The 19,108-nt window shown below is 38.7% G+C and overlaps 1 protein-coding gene across 8 annotated transcripts in view; it reads left to right on the forward strand.

The window, feature by feature from the left end:
• Positions 1-19,108, forward strand: part of LOC120308080 (protein NEL-like) — a 374,605-nt gene that overhangs the window by 98,287 nt on the left and 257,210 nt on the right. For all 8 annotated transcript variants that reach the window (XR_005556738.1, XM_039343560.1, XM_039343562.1 and 5 more), the window contains exons 6-8: positions 16,042-16,114; positions 16,361-16,443; positions 17,455-17,583. Coding sequence is in view for 7 of the 8 variants with exons in the window: in XM_039343560.1 (XP_039199494.1) it covers positions 16,042-16,114; positions 16,361-16,443; positions 17,455-17,583 (285 nt within the window). In the remaining variant the exon portion in view is untranslated. The remainder of the gene's footprint in view (positions 1-16,041; positions 16,115-16,360; positions 16,444-17,454; positions 17,584-19,108) is intronic.

Consider the following 19,108-nt stretch of genomic DNA (forward strand, 5'->3'; position numbering starts at 1 on the left):
CTTTGTTCACCCCCTTCCCTTTCTTGTATGACAGAATCCAGAGAGGGCAGAAATGGGGTTTTCTATAATTGATAACTGGAGATGAAGTATAATTGGATTCTGACATCTGGCCCCCTTAAAAATAAGAGAGATCCACCTGAAAGAAAACAAAACAGGTGTAAAAGTTAGTCAGGCTTGTTAGGCTACTCTGTGTGAAACTTCTTCAATAGCTTCGGGGCTTTGACATGACGTTTATGGACCCACTCGTTTTGTGAGGGAGGGAGGTGTTTCCAGGCAACTAGGTACTGAGTTGCTCCATGATATCTCCTAGAGTCAAGGATTTCCTTTATTTCGAAGTGTTGTTCGCCCTCCACCATGATTGGAGGTGGGGGGAGATTTTTGGCCGTAGAGGTGACTGACGCTCTCTTTTCAGCAAGCTGCAATGAAAAATTGGGTGCATTTGCCTGAGATTTTTGGGTAATTCTAATTCTACTGTTACTGGATTTATGATTCTTTTAATTGGAAAAAGTCCTATATATTTTGGTCCAAGTTTTTTACAGGGTTGTAGGGACTTTAGGTATTTTGTAGATAAGTACACCATTTCTCCTATAATGAATGGTGTAGGCTCAACCCTTTTTTTTATCAGCTTGTGCTTTGTATGCCTGCCTAGCTTCATCTAGTGCTTTTCTAACTATTGGCCAGGTGTCTTGTAATTGTTCCATCCATTCTTTTAGTGATGGGATCGTTGGTATGTTTGGGGTTAATTCTGGCATGGGGTTGAAACTTTGACCATTGGCTATTTGAAAAGGAGTGTAGCCTGTGCTGGAGTGGACTGCATTATTGTAGGCAACTTCTACAAAAGGGAGTAAGTCCGCCCATTCGGTCTGCTGGAAACTAAGAAAACATCTTAAATATTGCTTAAGTACGGAGTTCATTTTTTCAGCGGCCCCATTTCCATGTGTGTGGTGGCTAGATGTCAGTCCCTGAGTGGTTCCTAAGAGGGATAAAAATTCCTTCCAAAATGCAGACGTAAATTGCACCCCCCTTTCAGAGATGATGCGTTGGGGTGCCCCTTGTAATCTGTAAATGTGCTGGATGAAAAGTTTTGCTAAGGCTTTTACAGTGGGAATCTTTTGGCAAGGGATAAAGTGCACCTGTTTGGAAACAAGTCCGTGACCGTCCAGACAACAGTATTCCCATTGCTTTCTGGCAATTCCACTATAAAATCTATGGCTATTTCTCTCCAGGGGGCTGAGGGACTTGCCACTGTTTGTAATAGTCCTGGCGATTTCCCTTGCAACCTCTTTGCAAACGCACATTTTGGACAACTGGCTATATAACTTTCAATGTTCTTTTTCATGGATGGCCATCAAAATTGCCGTTTAATTAAGTGTAAAGTTTTTACAAATCCAAAATGCCCTGCTGATTTTGTATCATGGCAAAGCTGCGTGAAAGTGACTCTTTGAGTTGTTGGTATATATAACTTTTCCCCTACCCAAGGCAACCCGTCTCTCATTGTGCACACATTTTTGTTTTTCTGGAACCATTCATCTGTTTCCAAACTTTTTCTGAATTCAATTCCAGTTTGGCTGTCCAGTTGTGGTTTTAATTTGGCTTGGGTTCTTGCGGTTACTGGTGCTGCCAGTTGTGACTCTGCCATTATTGGTTTAGAGTCTGTGGTTCGTGCGCTGTTATATTGAGGCAACTGCCAGGAAGTTCTTTCTCCCTGGTAAATGTTTGAGCTTAAATTGGAACTGGTGAAAATGCTGGGACCAGCGGGCTTGTTTGGGATTGAGTTTCCTGGGCATTTTCAGGGCTTTCAAATTTTTGTGATCAGTCCACACCTGGAAGGGGATTTTGTTGCTTTCCAGGAACTGTCACCACGTGAGTAATGCCCAACATATCCCATAAGCCTCCTTCTCCCATACGGGCCAGCGCTGTTCTGTTCTGTGAGTTTCTTGGATGTATATGCACAGGGTTGCAATATGCCATCATCGTTTTCTTGTAATAGAACAGCCCCCACTGCCACATCACTTGCATCTGCCTGTATTACGAAGGGCTTGTCCATGTCTTGGTGCCTTAGTAATAGTTTGGCAGAAAAAAATCTCTTTAGTCTCTCAAACACTGCTTGGCACTCCATTGTCCATTTTAGTGGCTGGCTAGGTTTTACTGAGGATGCTCCCTTCATTTTTAGTAAGTTAGTGAGGGGCAAGGCTATCTGGGCAAATGAGGGGATGAATTGGCGGTAAAAGTTTGCAAAGCCCAGGAAACTTTGTAGTTGCTTTCTTGTGCGGGGTGGTGCCCAATCTAATACTGCTCTGACCTTCTCTGGGTCCATTTCAATGCCCTGGGGGGATATGCGATAACCTAGGTAGTCTATCCTTTCCTGGTGGAATTCGCATTTTGAGAGTTTGGCATATAGGTGGGCGGCTCGCAGCTTCTTTAAAACCGCTCTGACAAGGTTGACATGTTCCTCTTTTGTTTCGGTGAAGATAAGAATGTCATCCAAGTAAACAAGGACCCCCTTAAACAGGTGCTCCCTTAGAACGTCATTGATTAATTGCATAAAGACTGCAGGGCCCCCTTGTAATCCAAATGGCAAGACTTTGAATTGATAGCACCCCATGGGGCAGTTAAATGCAGTCTTCCATTCGTCCCCTTCCTTAATTCTCACGCGATAGTAAGCTTCCCTTAGGTCTAGTTTAGAAAAAATTTTCCCTTTCGATAGGTGTGACAGCATGTCTTTCATGAGGGGCAGAGGGTATAGGTTGCTTTCACTGATTGTATTCAGGGCCCTATAATCCACGCATAAACGTAAAGAGCCATCCTTCTCTCTAAAAAGGACTGGGGCAGCCACTTTAGGCTTGCGTGGCTCAATGAAACCTCTCTCTAGGTTTTTTTTAATGAATCTTTCCATTTCCTCCTTCTCCTTTGGGCTCATGGAGTATAATCTGGGCTTCGGGAGTTTTGCCCCAGGCTTGAATTCAATGGTACAGTCTGTGGGTCAGTGGGGGGGGGGGAGCTCATTCGCCCTCTCCTCACTGAAAACCTCAGCAAGGTCTCTGTATTCCTCTGGTATTTCTGTTAGTCTTTTTTCCTCTCCTATGGATGCTTTTTCTATTCTTGATTCTGGCAGCCTCCCTTGGGATTTTAAGTCCATAGGGTCCCCCTTTGGGAATTTGATTTCTGTTGTCCTCCAATTTACCCAGGGGTTCCATTTTTTTAACCATTCCATCCCTAGGATCATTGGGCATTCCATGCCTGGGGTCACCACAAACGTTATGTCCTCCTCATGTTTGCCCAGGGAGAGGTGTATTGGTAGAGTGGCTAGGGTAGCTGGCACCCCCCCTGCTATGAATCCATCTAACTGGCGAAATGAGATTGGTTGTTCCAGTCTCCTTGATGGGATGCCCAGATTCCCCACTAATATCGGGCTAATAAGGCAGCGGGTGCAGCCAGAGACTATTAAGGCTTTCACCTTCATGGCTTCGGGCATGGGGGGAATTAATATAGTCACTGTCTTGAGGATGGGTGTGATGTGTCCACTTACCAGGGGTTCACCCTCCGAGCTGTCATCTGAGGCATCCATCGGCCCTGCAGCGTAGGCTGGAGTTGTTTCCCCTTGGTAAGCAGAAGTGGGGGGTTCCGCAATTTCCATCATTCTCATGGCAGTTTCTTTTGGCTTAGCTGAAGACTTTCCGGATTTGTTGATTGGGGATCTGTCTAGGTTGTGCTGGGGGGGCTTTGGAGCAGCATTCTACAGCTCGATGCCCTTCTCTTCCGCACTTGAAACACCCCATTTGCTTCTTGGCTTTAGCCGGTAGTTTCACTGGTTCGTGTGTCAACTCAGACGGGGAGCGGCTCCATTGTTTTCTTCGGCGGTGTCTTTTCAATATGTCGATCTCTGCTTCCTCTGCCAAGATGTACCATTCCTCAAGTTGGTGTGGGTCCCCTCGGGGCAGGCAAGCGTCATATAGATCATAATTTAGTCCATCTTTGAAATGGCTAAGGAGGATGTCTTCTGGCCAGTTCAGTTTGCTGGCAATGGCCCGGAATTCTTGTGTATATTCAGCCACTGGGCATTTGCCTTGCCTCATCATTTTTATCCTTTCACGGGCTTTGTGATAAGCCAGGGGGTCTTCAAACCGTCTTCTCAGAGAGGACATGAAAAATTACCATGTCAGACAATGGAGAAAGAAAGGGGGGAAACCCCCTGGAAAGAGAGCCGCTGACGCAATTGGAACCTTGCCAGATGTTGGGATCTGAGAGGTCACCACCTAATCTGCAGCCGGTCCATCCAGGGCAGATTCCACGATCCGGATGCGGGCTTTGTCGTTGGGGATGTCCTCCCCGTATTCCTCCATGTAGCTGAGGACTTGGGTTAGGAAAATCCCCAAGCGTGTTGGCTCCCCTTTGAATTTCACCTCCAACAGCGGACGTCTTGGAATGGATCGGTTCCTCCGTTGTTGGTGGTAGTGTCTTCCGTCCAGATCGTCATCTGTGGTCCGGTAGGGGGTGGGGACTACTGGATCAGCAGGTGTCCCCAGGTTTGCAGGTTCCACGTCCCCCTCGGTGTCTCTCCCTTTGCGGCTCCAGGAGCTGGGGTGGCTGTAGGACTCAGGATTCTCCTCTCCTAGGGAGCTGAGAATTCTCTCCATCAGGTCAATAGCTTTCTTTAGGATCCAGTCTGAGTACGGTGCCCAGCTTTCTCCCTCTTCAGTTGCATGCAGGGATTTCTCCATCTCCTGCTTCCATTCTGGTTGCTTGGTCCCCCGTCTCAGGGTCACCTTTCTTGATTCCTTTCTCCACTCACTTTTTTTCCCAACGTCTATTGACCAGTGAGGCTTGTGGTCCCGTGTCTCCACCACTTCTTCTCCTGAGGAATCTGACCTCTTGGATCCCAACATCTGGCAAGGTTCCAATTGGGTCAGCGGCTCTCTTTCCAGGGAGTTTTCCCCCTTTCTTTCTCCATTGTCTGACATGGTAATTTTTTGCAAAATCCCCCGGCAAGGGTCTCCCTTCCAGGTGGATTAATTTTGCAAGTCCTGTCTAATGTAAGGACCCATCCCACTTTGCATCTTAAGAAGACAGAACTCTTGGAATAATTCTTCCAACAGGAATCCTTTATTAAGAGAAAATGGTTGCAAGCGTTCTAGACAGGACTTGGGGTCCAAGCTCTCCCATTCGAGGTTTTAAGGGGTTCCCCAGTAGTCCCACCCAATCACCCCCCTCTTCCAGTGACAGTTTTAGGCATCACAATCCCACCCCCTTTCCCTTTCTGCCGGCTGAATGGAGACCTCAGAGAAAACTACATGAAAGGTAAATAGCCTCCTTTGTTATGATAAGGCCTTTTGGTGCTATCCACATTCAATGCCTTTGAAGTTGTACCGAAGGAAGTGAGGGCCATAAAGCCCCTTTGTTCACCCCCTTCCCTTTCTTGTATGACAGAATCCAGAGAGGGCAGAAATGGGGTTTTCTATAATTGATAACTGGAGATGAAGTATAATTGGATTCTGACAGTATCCGAATTTGCAACCCAAATGTTGGAGATATGGTTCCTTGGTTCCAACTTATTTTCATGTTTGGTGGACTTGCAAAAATATTAAAGCTTTTTGGATTATGATTTGGTGGAACATTCAAAAAGTTTTTAAAAGGAAAATTAAATTTACTCCCCAATTATTTCTTTTGGGTATTTTTGTGGATTTTGATGTTAAAGAAACTATTTTAATGCTGAATTTAATAACAGCAGCAAGACTATTGGTGGGTCAGTATTGGAAAAAAGATTCTCTGCCTTCTTTAGAAGAATGGGTATTCAAAGTTTCTAGCTTAACAGAAATGGCTAAAATGTCTGCTTACTTAAAGGACCATTCACAAAAGAGATAGGTTTCTGTATGGAGAAGATGGATAGAATATATTCAGAAGAAGTATGGAACAACAAAGTTTCATTAATTTATTTATTAAATTATGAATTCAAGTTTGCAGAGAGTTAAGGGTTATTAGGATTCCGGTTATTGTATAAGTAGTAAATTTAAGTTGACTATGTTTAGTTTTCTTTTTTTTTCTTCTTTTTTTTGTAACCCTGTACTGAGCTCTGGGAAGACGGGGGGAAAAGGGGGTGGGGGGAGGGGGAGAGGAGAGTATGGGTAGTATGTTCAATAGTTCAGATTTTGGTGATAGAGGATTGCTTGGGCATTTTCCCTCAGACCGCATCTGATTGAGAAGAAGAGGAGAGGGATAAGTAAGTAGAAAGATGGAGGAGAGAGGGAGGGGAGGAGAGGAGGTAGAAGGAAGGGGGAAGTGAAGAGTTGAGAGGGGGATGCGGTCTGAGGGGAAATGGGTGAGCAATGTCGGAATTTGTGTGTTGTATTTTAACTTCTTATGTATCTGAATTTTTTTTCTTATGATTGTAATGAAAATAAAATAATAAAAATTAATTAAAAAAAAGAAAAGAAAATGAGAGCCAATTACAACCATGCATCTACACCTCCTGAAAATTATCAGAAACTGAACAGCGCTGGGTGGTCTGTGAAAAGGAAGCTTATGCAGTGCACTGGGCCCTCCTCACCTGGAAGCACTTCTTAGAAGGGAGAAAAATCCATTCCCAAGTGTGGACTGATCATAAAAACTTAGAAGCTCTAAAAATGCCTAGGAAGCTGCCCCCTAAACAAGTGCTGTAGGTCCAACACTTCCACTGATTCAACTTTACCCTCCACTACTTGCCAGGAGGGAAGAATTTTCTAGCTGGTGCTCTATCCAGAATGCTGCAGTATAACAGCACCAAAGCAGAAGTAGTCAAGCCTTTATTACCAACACAGCAATTGGTAGCCCCAGTGGTTATGAGATCACAAAAGAGAACACCCATGCCAGTGGACAGTGCTACCTCAACAGTGTTCAAACAAGCCTTAGAGAAAGACGATTGGTTTTAAAGCACAAAAATCTGTGTTTGATTCAGGATGGACTAGCATGGGTGGGGGGCAAGTTGTATGTCACAGCCATGGAAAGATTAAGAACTATGCAAATCTCCCACATTTCCAAACTTGCAGGACATTTTGGATTTGTTAAAACACTACACCTAATAAAAAGGCAGTTTTGGTGGCCATCGCTGAAAAAAGACATTGAAAGCCATGTCACCATCTGCCCTACATGTGCTATGGCAAAACAAAGGCAAGGGAAAAAGGCATTGAAAGCTATGTCGCCACCTGCCCTATGTGTGCTGTGGTAAAACGAAGGCAAGGAAAAATGCCGGGCCTTTTGCAGCCGGTAGCAAGCACCCTGGAGAGAGATCTCTATGGACTTTATTATGGAACTGCTGCAGAGTGCAGGAAATACAATTAAGTGGGTCATGACTGACCTGTTCTCAAAACAAGTCCATTTCATTCCATGCCAGAAGATTCCCAACTAACAAGATCCTAGCTAAAATGTTCATCCAACCCACATATTGATTGCATGGAGTCCCTGAGCATATAATTAAAGATAGGGGTGTCCAGTTTACCTCTAAGTTCTGGAAGACCTTTTTGGACTTTTTGAGTATTGAACAAGGCTTGAGTTCTATTCATCATCCTCAAATGAACGGAGGGACAGAATGAATGAACTCAGTTCTGGAGCATTACCTTAGATGCTTTATTAACTACCAGCAAGACAATTGGGCTGACCTCTTGCCATTTGCTGAAGTGGCATATAATAATGCTGTCCACCCCTTTCAAGTAGCTACTGGGCAGGTGTTCAAACCAATGCCTGAACTAGCAACCAATGAACCAACCATCCCTTCCCTTAAGGAATGGATGATTCAGTTGCAAAACACCTGGCCGGTAGTCAGGAAGGCTCTAGATAAAGCCAGGGATGCCTATAAAGCTTACGTTGATAATAAAAGAACAGAATCCAAACCTTTCCATATTGGGGATAGAGTGTACTTATCCACTAGATTTCTGCCATCACTGTAACCTTCTAAAAAACTAGGGCCCAAGTTCGCAGGCTCCTTTCCTATTAAGCCATCATAAACCCAGTCACTGTGGAATTGGAACTCCCTAAAACCCTAAGGCAGGTTCACCCCATGTTTAATTGTAGCTTGCTGAAACCAGAAATAACCTCACCTTTAAAACCAAAAGCCACAGCCCATTATGGTAGAGGGTGAACAACACTTAGCTTTGTGTAGGCATCATGGGGCTGTCCAATATTTGGTGGCCTGGAAAGATCTACCACTTCTCAGAATGAATGGATTCACAAAGAGGATATTAGGGCCCCTAGACTACTTAAATGCTTCCATGAACGTTACCTTGATAAGCTTTGTTGATCACCTCTTCCATTTTATTGTTTTCTCTCTCCTGCAGGTGGATCTCCCATTCTTTTAGGGGGGTGCCATGTCAAACCCTCAACTTTTATATTCCTTTTTACTTTTGGGTTCTGCCATTTTGCTGGGAGGAGGAGGTTGCTCTGCCAGGCTGTGGGGAGGGAGGAGGTCTGTCAGTGTTTCCTCCACTTTGTTCTATTCCCCTTTGATGCATCTGGATGTGAACAGGAGAGGAATGAGCCCTGGGCTATCTGTCTTATCTCCACTACAATGGGAGGAGGATGCAAGGAAACAAAACCCTGAGAATAGTGCCTGGGAACTGCGCTTATCACCTCAGTTCCCATAACAACTTTGCACCTGATTTGACCATTGGGGTGGGGTTTGAAAGGGATGTTTTAATGTAATGTTTCGCACAGGAAAACATTAGATTTTGCTTTGCTCTTCTGCTATCACTGACTCTCAATAAAAGTTCCTTTTGAAAACAATGCCTGTTTCAAGAGTTCTGCTTTCTTGGGAGGACTAGCTGAGGCAGGACCTTACACTGTGTCCAGACTGTCTTCAGAAGGGCCGGGACACACTGCAGCACTACAACATTAAGAAAAGCAGACGAGAAATGGCTGCTTGAGGACTTTGTCCATAACAACTATCAAAAAAACTTTATATTCGACACACAGCACCCAAACAACAACATACCACATAGCCAACCACCATGAAAAAACTAACCCTATTATACACAAAAGGGGTATTGGAAATGACAGCCAGAATTCTCCAACCCCTAGGAATAACAATAGCCCACAAACCCACAGCCACACTCTCCTGGGAATTATCCAGAACCAAAAACAAGATACAGAAGGATGAAAGAAACAATGTAATCTACAAAATCAATTGAAACCATTGTAACCAATTCTACGTGGGATAAACATCACATAAATTAAAAACCAGGATCCACGAACAGTCAAATGTCACAATCCCAAGTCTTTAAACTCTACCCACACTGACACCAAACAATACCAGTTCGACTGGAGCAACACAAAAATCATTGGCCACGTTACCACCTGCCATGCTCATGAATTCATCGAAGCTTGGCATTCCACAAGGAATTCCATCAACAGACACATCGACCTACAACCAGCCTATGAGACAGCACCAACTTTCAACCAACCCACGCAAGCCTCCCTCCCACCAGCAGTTCACCTCCCAATGACCCTGACCTGATGTAACTTCCCCATCACAAGACTCACTGATGACTCACACCTGACTCATCACAAGACACATCACAGACTCTCACTTGATGCACCCACACCTGAAGCCCTTATAAACAGAAGAACACTGACACTGACATCCCCTAAACTCTGCTGAAGATGTTACCCAACCTGGTAACGAAACCAACCCACAAGCTCAGAGAACGAACCTTCACCTTCATGAACAGCAATAACCAGTGGGGTTATTGAGAAGATGGACTTTATTCCTAAAATATCTTCTGTTCAGTTCATAGTTAACTTTGTATATCTTGGTAGAACTAATTTCACATAAGTGTTCAAACCAATATATTTTATCATATTTTATTCCATCGTGTTTCACTCTAATGGCCTTTTTAGATGTATATGCTTCATTTAAATAATCATTAAGACTTGGATTTTTATTTATTTATTCTGAATTGAATTTCACAAATATACCCAAAACATTTGAAATCAATGTGGCTGCTAAAAAAGATTAGTACTTGATTTGTAATCAGGAATAATCAGCTGCTGAAATTTGGAATATGATCATATCTTATTTTATGGTACAAAATAATTTGTTTCTTTAATAACTGTATACTATATATTGCTTCATATATTTTTATGGATAAAGTATGCCTTTGAAATTCATACAGGATTATGTAAAAAGAAATTAATAAATATAGCTGTCTAATTTGTTTAAACACCAATGGTTGTGTATTCCATTTTACTATTAAATCAGGTAACTTGTGATCCTTTAGAAGCTGTTTAATTACCATTCCTACTGTCTGTCACCATGCCATGCTGGCTAGATGTAAGCATTAAAGTTCAGCAAAAAGGAAGTTTTAAAAAAATAAAACCTAATTTTCATTGAGTTAATCCCATCCCCACCTCCCAGTACTATAAATCTTTTTCTCAAGTGTGTAAAAATAATTCCAGATTAGGAATAGAATTATGTTTGCACTTGTTTCTGTACAATTATTCTTAAGACATTTATGAAGTATAATTGTTGAAGACCTTCATGATTTGGAATACAGTCTACCATGCATTATCTTGCCTAAACCCTCCTTAAATAAATTAACGTCACCATTGTAGCTATATTGCCATATTTTATTTGAAGAATGTCTCAAAACTCAGTTAAACTGCATAATATGTCTAAATTTCTTTTAAAGGTCACTTGAAAACTTTCCTTTGGCAACTAAATAAAAGTGACAGTGAATTCACAGCAAGCAGTCTTTTCCTAATTAATTACACCTTGACATTTAATCTTAAATCTCTGAAAATTGTTGAATGCATAGATATATTGGTATGTGCATGCATTAATACCTATAATTGTACAATATATAAAATAGAGAAATAATAATTTCATAGAAACCGTGTTTTTGTTTACAGGAAGGTGCAAGTATACTAAAACTGTGACAAACCTTTTTATATAGAAATATTTTTGGGATATTATACAGATAGTCTTCAACTTGTGATCACAATTGAGCCCAAAATTCACGTTATTAAGTGAGCATTTGTTAAGTGAGTTTTGCCCCATTTTATGACCTTTCTTGCCACAGTTCTTAAATAAATCATTGCAGTTGTTCAGTTAATAATATTGTTATTGTCTGACTTTCGGTGGCTGCGCCGGTGACAATGGTGGCTATCTGACAGCTGTCTGTCACAGGGAAGCATAAAAGCCAGCAAAACAGCGCCAATCAGCTGTTTTGTGGCTTGAAACCTTCCTCCCGGGCGAAGGGAGGAAGGTGAGGTTTTGCCCGGATAGAGGTAGAGCCTCACAAGTCTCCCAGTTTTTTCCTGGGAGACGAATAGTGAGAGCTCCCTCGGAGTCTGGGTGCTGCTCCATTTTCCTGGATGCCTTTGTTCTCCGTTGGGAGAACGAAGCTAGACGCTGCCTCCACTGCTGCGGTTTAAAGGAAAACAGTAAGTTAATTTAAAGCAGACAGAGCGGTCAGAAAGATAAGAATTGGATTTTATTTTAAACCTAACTCAGTGTGACTAAACATCTTCTCCTGTTATTATTTCAACTGGAGTGAAGAAATATGGCGGAGGAATCCTGCTTCTTTGTTACTTTCTTTGTCTGAGAACTTTCACTTTTTACTTTCCATTTACTATTTTCAACTGGTAACAAAGTTTTAACAATCTGACAGACTTGGTTTACTTAAAGAAATTTTTCCTGTCAAAGGGGGAACTGCTTTTTCTTCTCCTTTATTTTTATTTTATTACTTTTTGAAAAAAGAAGGGGGGGGAACCCTTTTTTCCCCTTTTTAAAATGGCTTCAAAACGTCCTGGACCTTCTTCTCTTCCTAAAATTTCAACTGCCTCTCCAGTAACTCAGACTGTACAACAACCTAAACCTAAACCTTCTCCACCTTCGCCTCCACCTCAGGCACTTACTCTTAAGGATTTACAAGATGCTTTAGATAAGACACTGGAAAAAACAGCAGAGCTCTTGGCTCAAAAACATAATGAGTTCAGAGAAGATATTGTGTTGGCACTTCAAGGGCTTGCTGGCCTTGTGGAAAATATTGATGACCGCATGGATGAAGTGGCTGGTAATATTGAAATATTACAAGATAGAGTTGAAAAAATAGAAGATAATGTGGATGTTGCACAAAATGAAATCATAATGTCACAATATAGAGAGATGGAGTATGCTCTGAAAATAAGAGGCTTGAAGGAGAATTTGAAAGAAGAAATTGCAGCAGAACTGCCTTCTATTTTGGAAATTGATCCTGAATTAATGTTGAGAGATATAAAAAAGAGAATATACAGCGATGTAGAGGTTATTTAAAGGAATTTTTTACTTGGAATATGAATAAGGGTACCTCGATGCCAATGGTATGGGATTCTAGTAAAGCATATATGAGAGGGATTTTGATTTCTATGAATAATGCTTATAGACGTAAACAGACTCAGAAACGTAAAGATCTTGAAGATGAGATTAAATGTAAGGAAAAGATGTTAATATCAAACCCAATGGATAATAATTTAAAGATTTCTATTACTCTGCTGAAGGAGCAATTTAATATGTTATTAGCGGATCAGATGGCAACTAATTTGAGGTATGTGAAACATAATACATTTTGTAATGCAAATAAATCTGGTAGATGGTTGGCTTATCAATTACGTAAGAAACAGAAATCGAGGATTATAGATAAAATAATTTATAAAGGAAAAGAAGTCTACCAACAAAATTTGATTAAAAAGTCTTTTTAGACTTTTACTCAAAGTTATATGCTAGTGAAATTATACAAACTTCAGATATAGAAAAATATTTACAGGAAGCACATTTTCCTAGACTTACGAGTGATCAACGTGATGGGATTAATGGTTTAATTACTTCTGAAGAGATTATTTTTGCAATTAAACAATTGAAGGTTGGTAAGGCTCCAGGTACTGATGGGTTAACAGCAATTTATTATAAGATGCTATCTGAAGAAATGGTAGAACTATTAAAGGAACTCTTTAATGATATCTTGTCTGGAGCGGTGTTACCTCCATCTTGGAGAACGGCCTTTATATCATTGATTCCAAAGGAAGACCAGGATCTGTCCCAACCCAGAAATTACAGGCCTATATCTCTTTTAAATACAGATTATAATATTTTTGCAAAGATACTGGCAAATAGATTAATGCAGGTTTTGAAACAATTGATTCATACTGAGCAATCTGGATTTATAATGGGGAGATATATGAAAAACAATGTAAGACAAATGGTTAATTTAATAGAGTATTTGGATAAGAACAACCAAATCCCTGCTGCTTTAATATTTATAGACGCTGAGAAAGCTTTTGATCAATTAGATTGGAATTTTTTATTGAAAGTTGTAGAGGAAATGAATTTTGGAGATAAATTTTGTGTGATCTCAAGGCCATTTATCAACAACAATCGGCACAAATTATAGTTAATGGGGGATTAACAGACGTATTTAAAATAGGAAAAGGTACAAGACAGGGTTGTCCTTTATCCTCCTTGCTATTTGTATTAAAAATGGAGATTTTACTTATTAAAATTCGAGACTCATCTAGATTAAAAGTAATAAAAATAAGTAAGATTGATTATAGGCTGAGAGCTTTTGCTGATGATTTGGTTGTGACATTATCCCATCCAACAGATTCGGTCAAAGATTTGGTTGAAATTTTAGCACAGTATGGACAGGTCTCTGGTTTTAAGGTAAATAAGAATAAAACTAAAATATTATTGAAAAATATGTCTAGGAAGGGAAAAGATTTTATAGCTGAAACAACCGGTTATGAAATAGTTAATAAGGTTAAGTATTTAGGAGTTTATATTACAACATCTAATGGAAAATTGTATAAGAATAATTATGAACGCTTATGGGTTAAAGTTCAAAAAGTTTTAAATGATTGGCAAAAACTGCAACTATCGTTACTGGGGAGAATTTCAGTAGTAAAGATGAATGTTCTACCAAAGTTTCTTTTTTTGTTTCAGATGATACCTATTTTAAAAAACGATGTTAATTTGGATGAATGGCAGAAGGGTATCAATAAATTTATTTGGGGTGGGAAGAAAGCAAGGGTAAAGTTTAAGATTTTACAAGTCGCTCGAGAAAGAGGTGGACTTAAAGCACCTAATTTGAAATTATATTATGATGCGGCCACTTTAACTTTAGTAAGTGACTCGCTTAATTTAACAAATAAAAATATTCTTGCTCTTGAAGGTTGGGATTTATTATATGGTTGGCATGCATATTTAATTTTTGATAAGAAAGTAGATTGGGTTTTTAAGTCACATATTTTAAGAAATGCTTTACTTCGAGTATGGAAGAAGTATTATTGTAAATTAAACTATAAAATACCTATTTGGGGGATTCCTGGACAAGCAATTCAGGGGGTTTCTAAGGGGGTGAATTTTGATAATATTTCATATAAAGAGTTACTTATTTGGTCAGATACTGATTGGCAACTAAAGTCTTCAGATGTGCTAAGGCAAGAAAATATTTTACAATCGTGGTTTCAATATTTGCAAATAGTGGAGAGATGGACTTTTGATAAGAAAGTGGGAATTACATTAGTAGATGAAAATTTGGTAATTCAGATTAAAGATTAGAAACATGCCCACATTAAAAGAATTTATAATGAGTTAATAAAATTGGATTTGGAATCAGAATTGGTAAAAGATTGTATGATTAAATGGGCCCAGAACATTCAGGAACCGATTTCATTGGGCTTATTGGAGGTAATTTGGATTAGAAATGTTAAATTTACGCAGGCTCAAAATTTGAGGGAAAATTTTTATAAAATGTTTTATAGATGGCATCTGGATCCTAAAAAGTTTTCTTGTATGTACCCGAACATGCAACCTAAATGTTGGAAATGTGGTTGCTTGGATGCAACTTATTTTCAAGTTTGGTGGACTTGTAAAAATATTAAAGCCTTCTGGATTATGATTTGGTGGAACATTCAAAAGGTTTTTAAAAGAAAGATTAAGTTTACTCCCCAGTTATTTCTTTTGGGTATTTTTGTGGATTTTGATGTTAAAGAAACTATTTTAATGTTGAATTTAATAACAGCAGCAAGATTATTGGTGGGTCAATATTGGAAGAAGGATACTCTGCCTTCTTTAGAAGAATGGGTATTTAAGGTTTCTAATTTAGCAGAAATGGCCAAAATTTCTGCTTATTTAAAGGACCATTCACAAGAGAGATATTTCAATGTATGGAGAAGATGGATAGAATATGTTCAGAAAAAGTCTGGAACTACAAAGTTTCATTTATTTTATGAGTAATGAATTTGTTTATAAAATTATGATGTTAAAGTTTGAAGAGAGTTAAGGATTAGTATGATTTTGGTTATTGTATAATTAGTAAACTTAAATAGATCATGTTTAGTATATTTGTATAACCCTGTACTTAGCTCTGGGAAGTCAGGGGGAGGGGGGTTGGGGAGGGGGGTGGGGGAAGGATGGGTTGAAATTTTAGTAGTTCAGATAAGTAGAAATAGTTTTTATTGTATATAATATTGAGGTTTCAATTTGGAGAGAGGGATTGCTCGGGCATTTCCCCCGGATAGCATCCGGAGTGAGAGGATAGAAGAAGGTGAGAAGTAAGTAGGAAGGTGGAGGAGGGGGGGTGAGGGAGAAAGAGAAAGAAGAGGGAAAGAGGTAAGTTGGTTAGAGAGTGGATGCGGTTTGGGGGGAAATGGGTGAGCAATACCGAAAATGGTGTGTATTAATTTGTTTTATTTTTTATCTGAAGTATTTTTAAGATTGCAAAATTGAAAATAAATTTTTTTAACAAAAAAATAATAACAAGGTTATTAAATTAATCTGGATTCCCCATTGACTTTGCTTATCAGAAGGTCACAAAAGCTGATCACCTGATTCCTGGATACTACAACTGTCATAAATATGAACCAGATGCCCAGCATCCAAATTTTGATCACATGACATGGTCATAAATGTAAAAAATGGTCATAAGTCCCTTTTTCCAATGCCATTGTAACTTTGAATCATCACTAAATGAACAGTTGTAAGTTGAGGACTACCTGTATTGCCAGGAATATAAACTTTCTTGTATCACTTTGCTACAGGGCATAATGCAAGATGCGAAATTTCTTATCATGCCTCAAGGATTTATCTCTCAGTGCCCAGATCTTAATCGCAGTAAGTCCTCTAGTTTTTATGCCACAATATCCAGTATGATGGATCTTGTTTAATTTTTTATACATTAAGATTAGTTCTTAAAATGTATTGCTCTTCAGTACAACTTGAGATTGAAAGGACAATCTTATGAATGTCTATAGAGTTGCTGTTTGTATTAAGTTCAGTCAGCTTTGGTAGATATATAAGATTGCAATTTTTTTGCTTAAAGGAAGTACAATGGGATCAATGCAGTGTTTGTAATTTCAGCATGCCCAACGTGTAATGACTTCCATGGTCTTGTGCAGAAAATAATGGAGTTGCAGGATATTTTAGCCAAAACATCTGCAAAGGTAATAAGCTCCTCAGAAGCTTTTTAGTGAACTGAATAACACTAACGTATTTCACTTAAACAACAACAAAAATTGATTTGAAGTGCAGTTTTTACACAAATCTAACATTGAAAATCTAAATAAAGCTTCTTTATGAACTACTTATGTATATGTAATTATTATTGCATTCATTCATTGGAAGTATCAGGTAATTTACTCACATTGTAGTAACATTGTTGCTGTTAGTTTAAACTGATAAAATATAAGACATTTTTAATATCAGTGTTCTGAAAAATGATCCTAATTTTAAATATAATTGATTCAACAAATGAATATATGACGTTTTTAGCATTGTTATACCTAATAGCTTGGTCTTTGTGAATTAATTCTATATAATTAGATGATTATATTATTACCATTACTGTATTACTATATTAACTACCTGAAATGATAATTACATAGGCTCAATTATGCTAAGAAATTCCCTAAGTGCATGAAATTTTATTGTAAAATTGCCATTAAAAGCAAAGGAAAGAAGAAAAAACAGAGAGAGAGAATAAGTTAATAAAAGTTGTTTCTTATACTATGTTAATTAGTTGGGGATCTGTTTATTATTCCATAAAGAAGAAATAACATTCTTCCAAAATATTGTGTGAAATATAGTACTGTCTATAGTATACCTCTAAAGTAACAAAATACATTGGCACATAATTGTGCAATTTGATATTTGATTCTTAAAATATTAACAGTAATGTTTAGAACAATTTCACTCCCTCCTAATAGTCAATTGGACATGCTACAAAATTTAAAGTGTTGAATTAGGTACTTATCATAAGAGAAAATGTAGCATATTGAAATTAGTGGTCATAAGAAGTTAAGACCTTTCCTTAACTTTTTAGCTTCAAGCTAGGATCAAAATTTATGTTTTCATATTTAGCAATATTCTTCTGTAGATTGAGATGAATTACATAGTGAGCTTAATTTGTGAAGGCAAATCTTTCTGCAGTTAATAAATCTCTTTCTGTGACCTAGCTGTCCCGAGCTGAGCAAAGGATTAATAAGTTGAATCAGTGCTATTGTGAAAGAACCTGCACTATGAAGAGTATCAGCTACAGAGAATTTGAATCTTGGACAGATGGCTGTAAGAACTGCACTTGCATGGTATGAGTGTAAATTTGAAAAAATTCTAGGACCTAATTGTATATTAAAAATGCTTATGTGTTTTGATAAAAAAAAATATCAAACTAAATTACTTAAAAGCAAAAGAAATCCTAGTGGCCAAAAAATTGCAGAATCTGTAATTAGGCCAACCAATGTTATAAAATCATATGCATAATTTTTATAAATTTTATTTACATTATAATATGTTGTACTTCCTCTTTTAAAATGTTGCAACATGCTTTTAGACAAATATTTTTGATGAAATAGAGCTATTCTAATATTCTAATGCTGAGAAATATCAGAATCAGCAAAAGTATTGCCTTTTCAGCCTGTTCTCCCTGTGGCTGATGTTTGTTTATTTATAGCTTTTATATGGCTTTCCAATTCACAACATGAATTGGGTAGCACTAAAAGTACCAATAGAAAAAATAAGACAAAATAACAGTACTAGGTATAACGAAGGTATAACTATTAAAAAGCCAAAAGGGGCTCAAATTTGTTAAATGTCACCAGAAGGGAATTCATTGTAAACCAAATGCCTGAGGAAATAGCCTGATCTTCTCTGTTACAATGAATAATAGGATTTGTGGTCGGAATGTATTAAAATATGGCTAAAGCTTATAGAAAATAGAAACTTGAGTGAAAGCTTAATAAAGCAAAGAAATAAGTGTAACAAATTCAGTTCATTTCAGTGAAACTGGTATAAGGAGTACATTAAAAATAGCAGATGGCTTTAGGATCAGTTCACAATTATACTGTATTTTATGCTGTCGGAAATGTAGCTGCATTTAAAACATGTTAACCACAATTTAATGCTTCATGAAATACTCTTCCATTATTGGGACTGTCTATTTTGTGTTAGTGAAGCAATCTCAATGTTGTAAAAAATGTTAATTATTCATGTAGAACATACCCAATTCACTAGATTAGGAAGTTGGCTTATTGCATTTGATTTTATCAGAACTATGCAATTATTATTAATAATTTAAGAACAGGAAATTTCAAATGATGATGTTACTAAAGCATTCATTGGTTAGGGTGGCTAGTCTTGTCTACATTCTGCTCTGCTTGCGTTTCTCCAACAGATTTACATTTTAGAGCTGTGCTTTATCTTCTCAAATTATTAGGTGACTTCTTACCTAAAGGAATGTTTCATAAGAAATTTATAGCTGGGGACTTCCGATTTTGCCCAGTAGTACAAGGTCGTGCCCCTTTATGGATTACTGCCTTGTTGGGTAACTCAATGAAGCTATAAGCTATGCCGTGCAGGGCCACCCAAGACGGACAGGTCATAGCAGAGAGTTCTGACAAAATGTGATCCACTGGAGAAGGAAATGGCAAACCACTCCAGTATCTTTGCCATGAAAACCCCATGGACAGTACTAAAAGGAAAAAAGATATGATGCTGGAAGATGAGCCCCTCAGGTCGGAAGGTGTCCAATATGCTACTGGGGAAGAGCAGAGGGCTAGTACTAGTAGCGCCAGAAAGAATGAAGCGACTGGGCCAAAGCCGAAAGGACGCTCA

The sequence above is a fragment of the Crotalus tigris genome, unplaced genomic scaffold, assembly GCF_016545835.1.
Source record: "Crotalus tigris isolate CLP2741 ecotype Arizona unplaced genomic scaffold, ASM1654583v1 scf7180000017864.473447, whole genome shotgun sequence".
Lineage (NCBI taxonomy): Eukaryota > Metazoa > Chordata > Lepidosauria > Squamata > Viperidae > Crotalus > Crotalus tigris.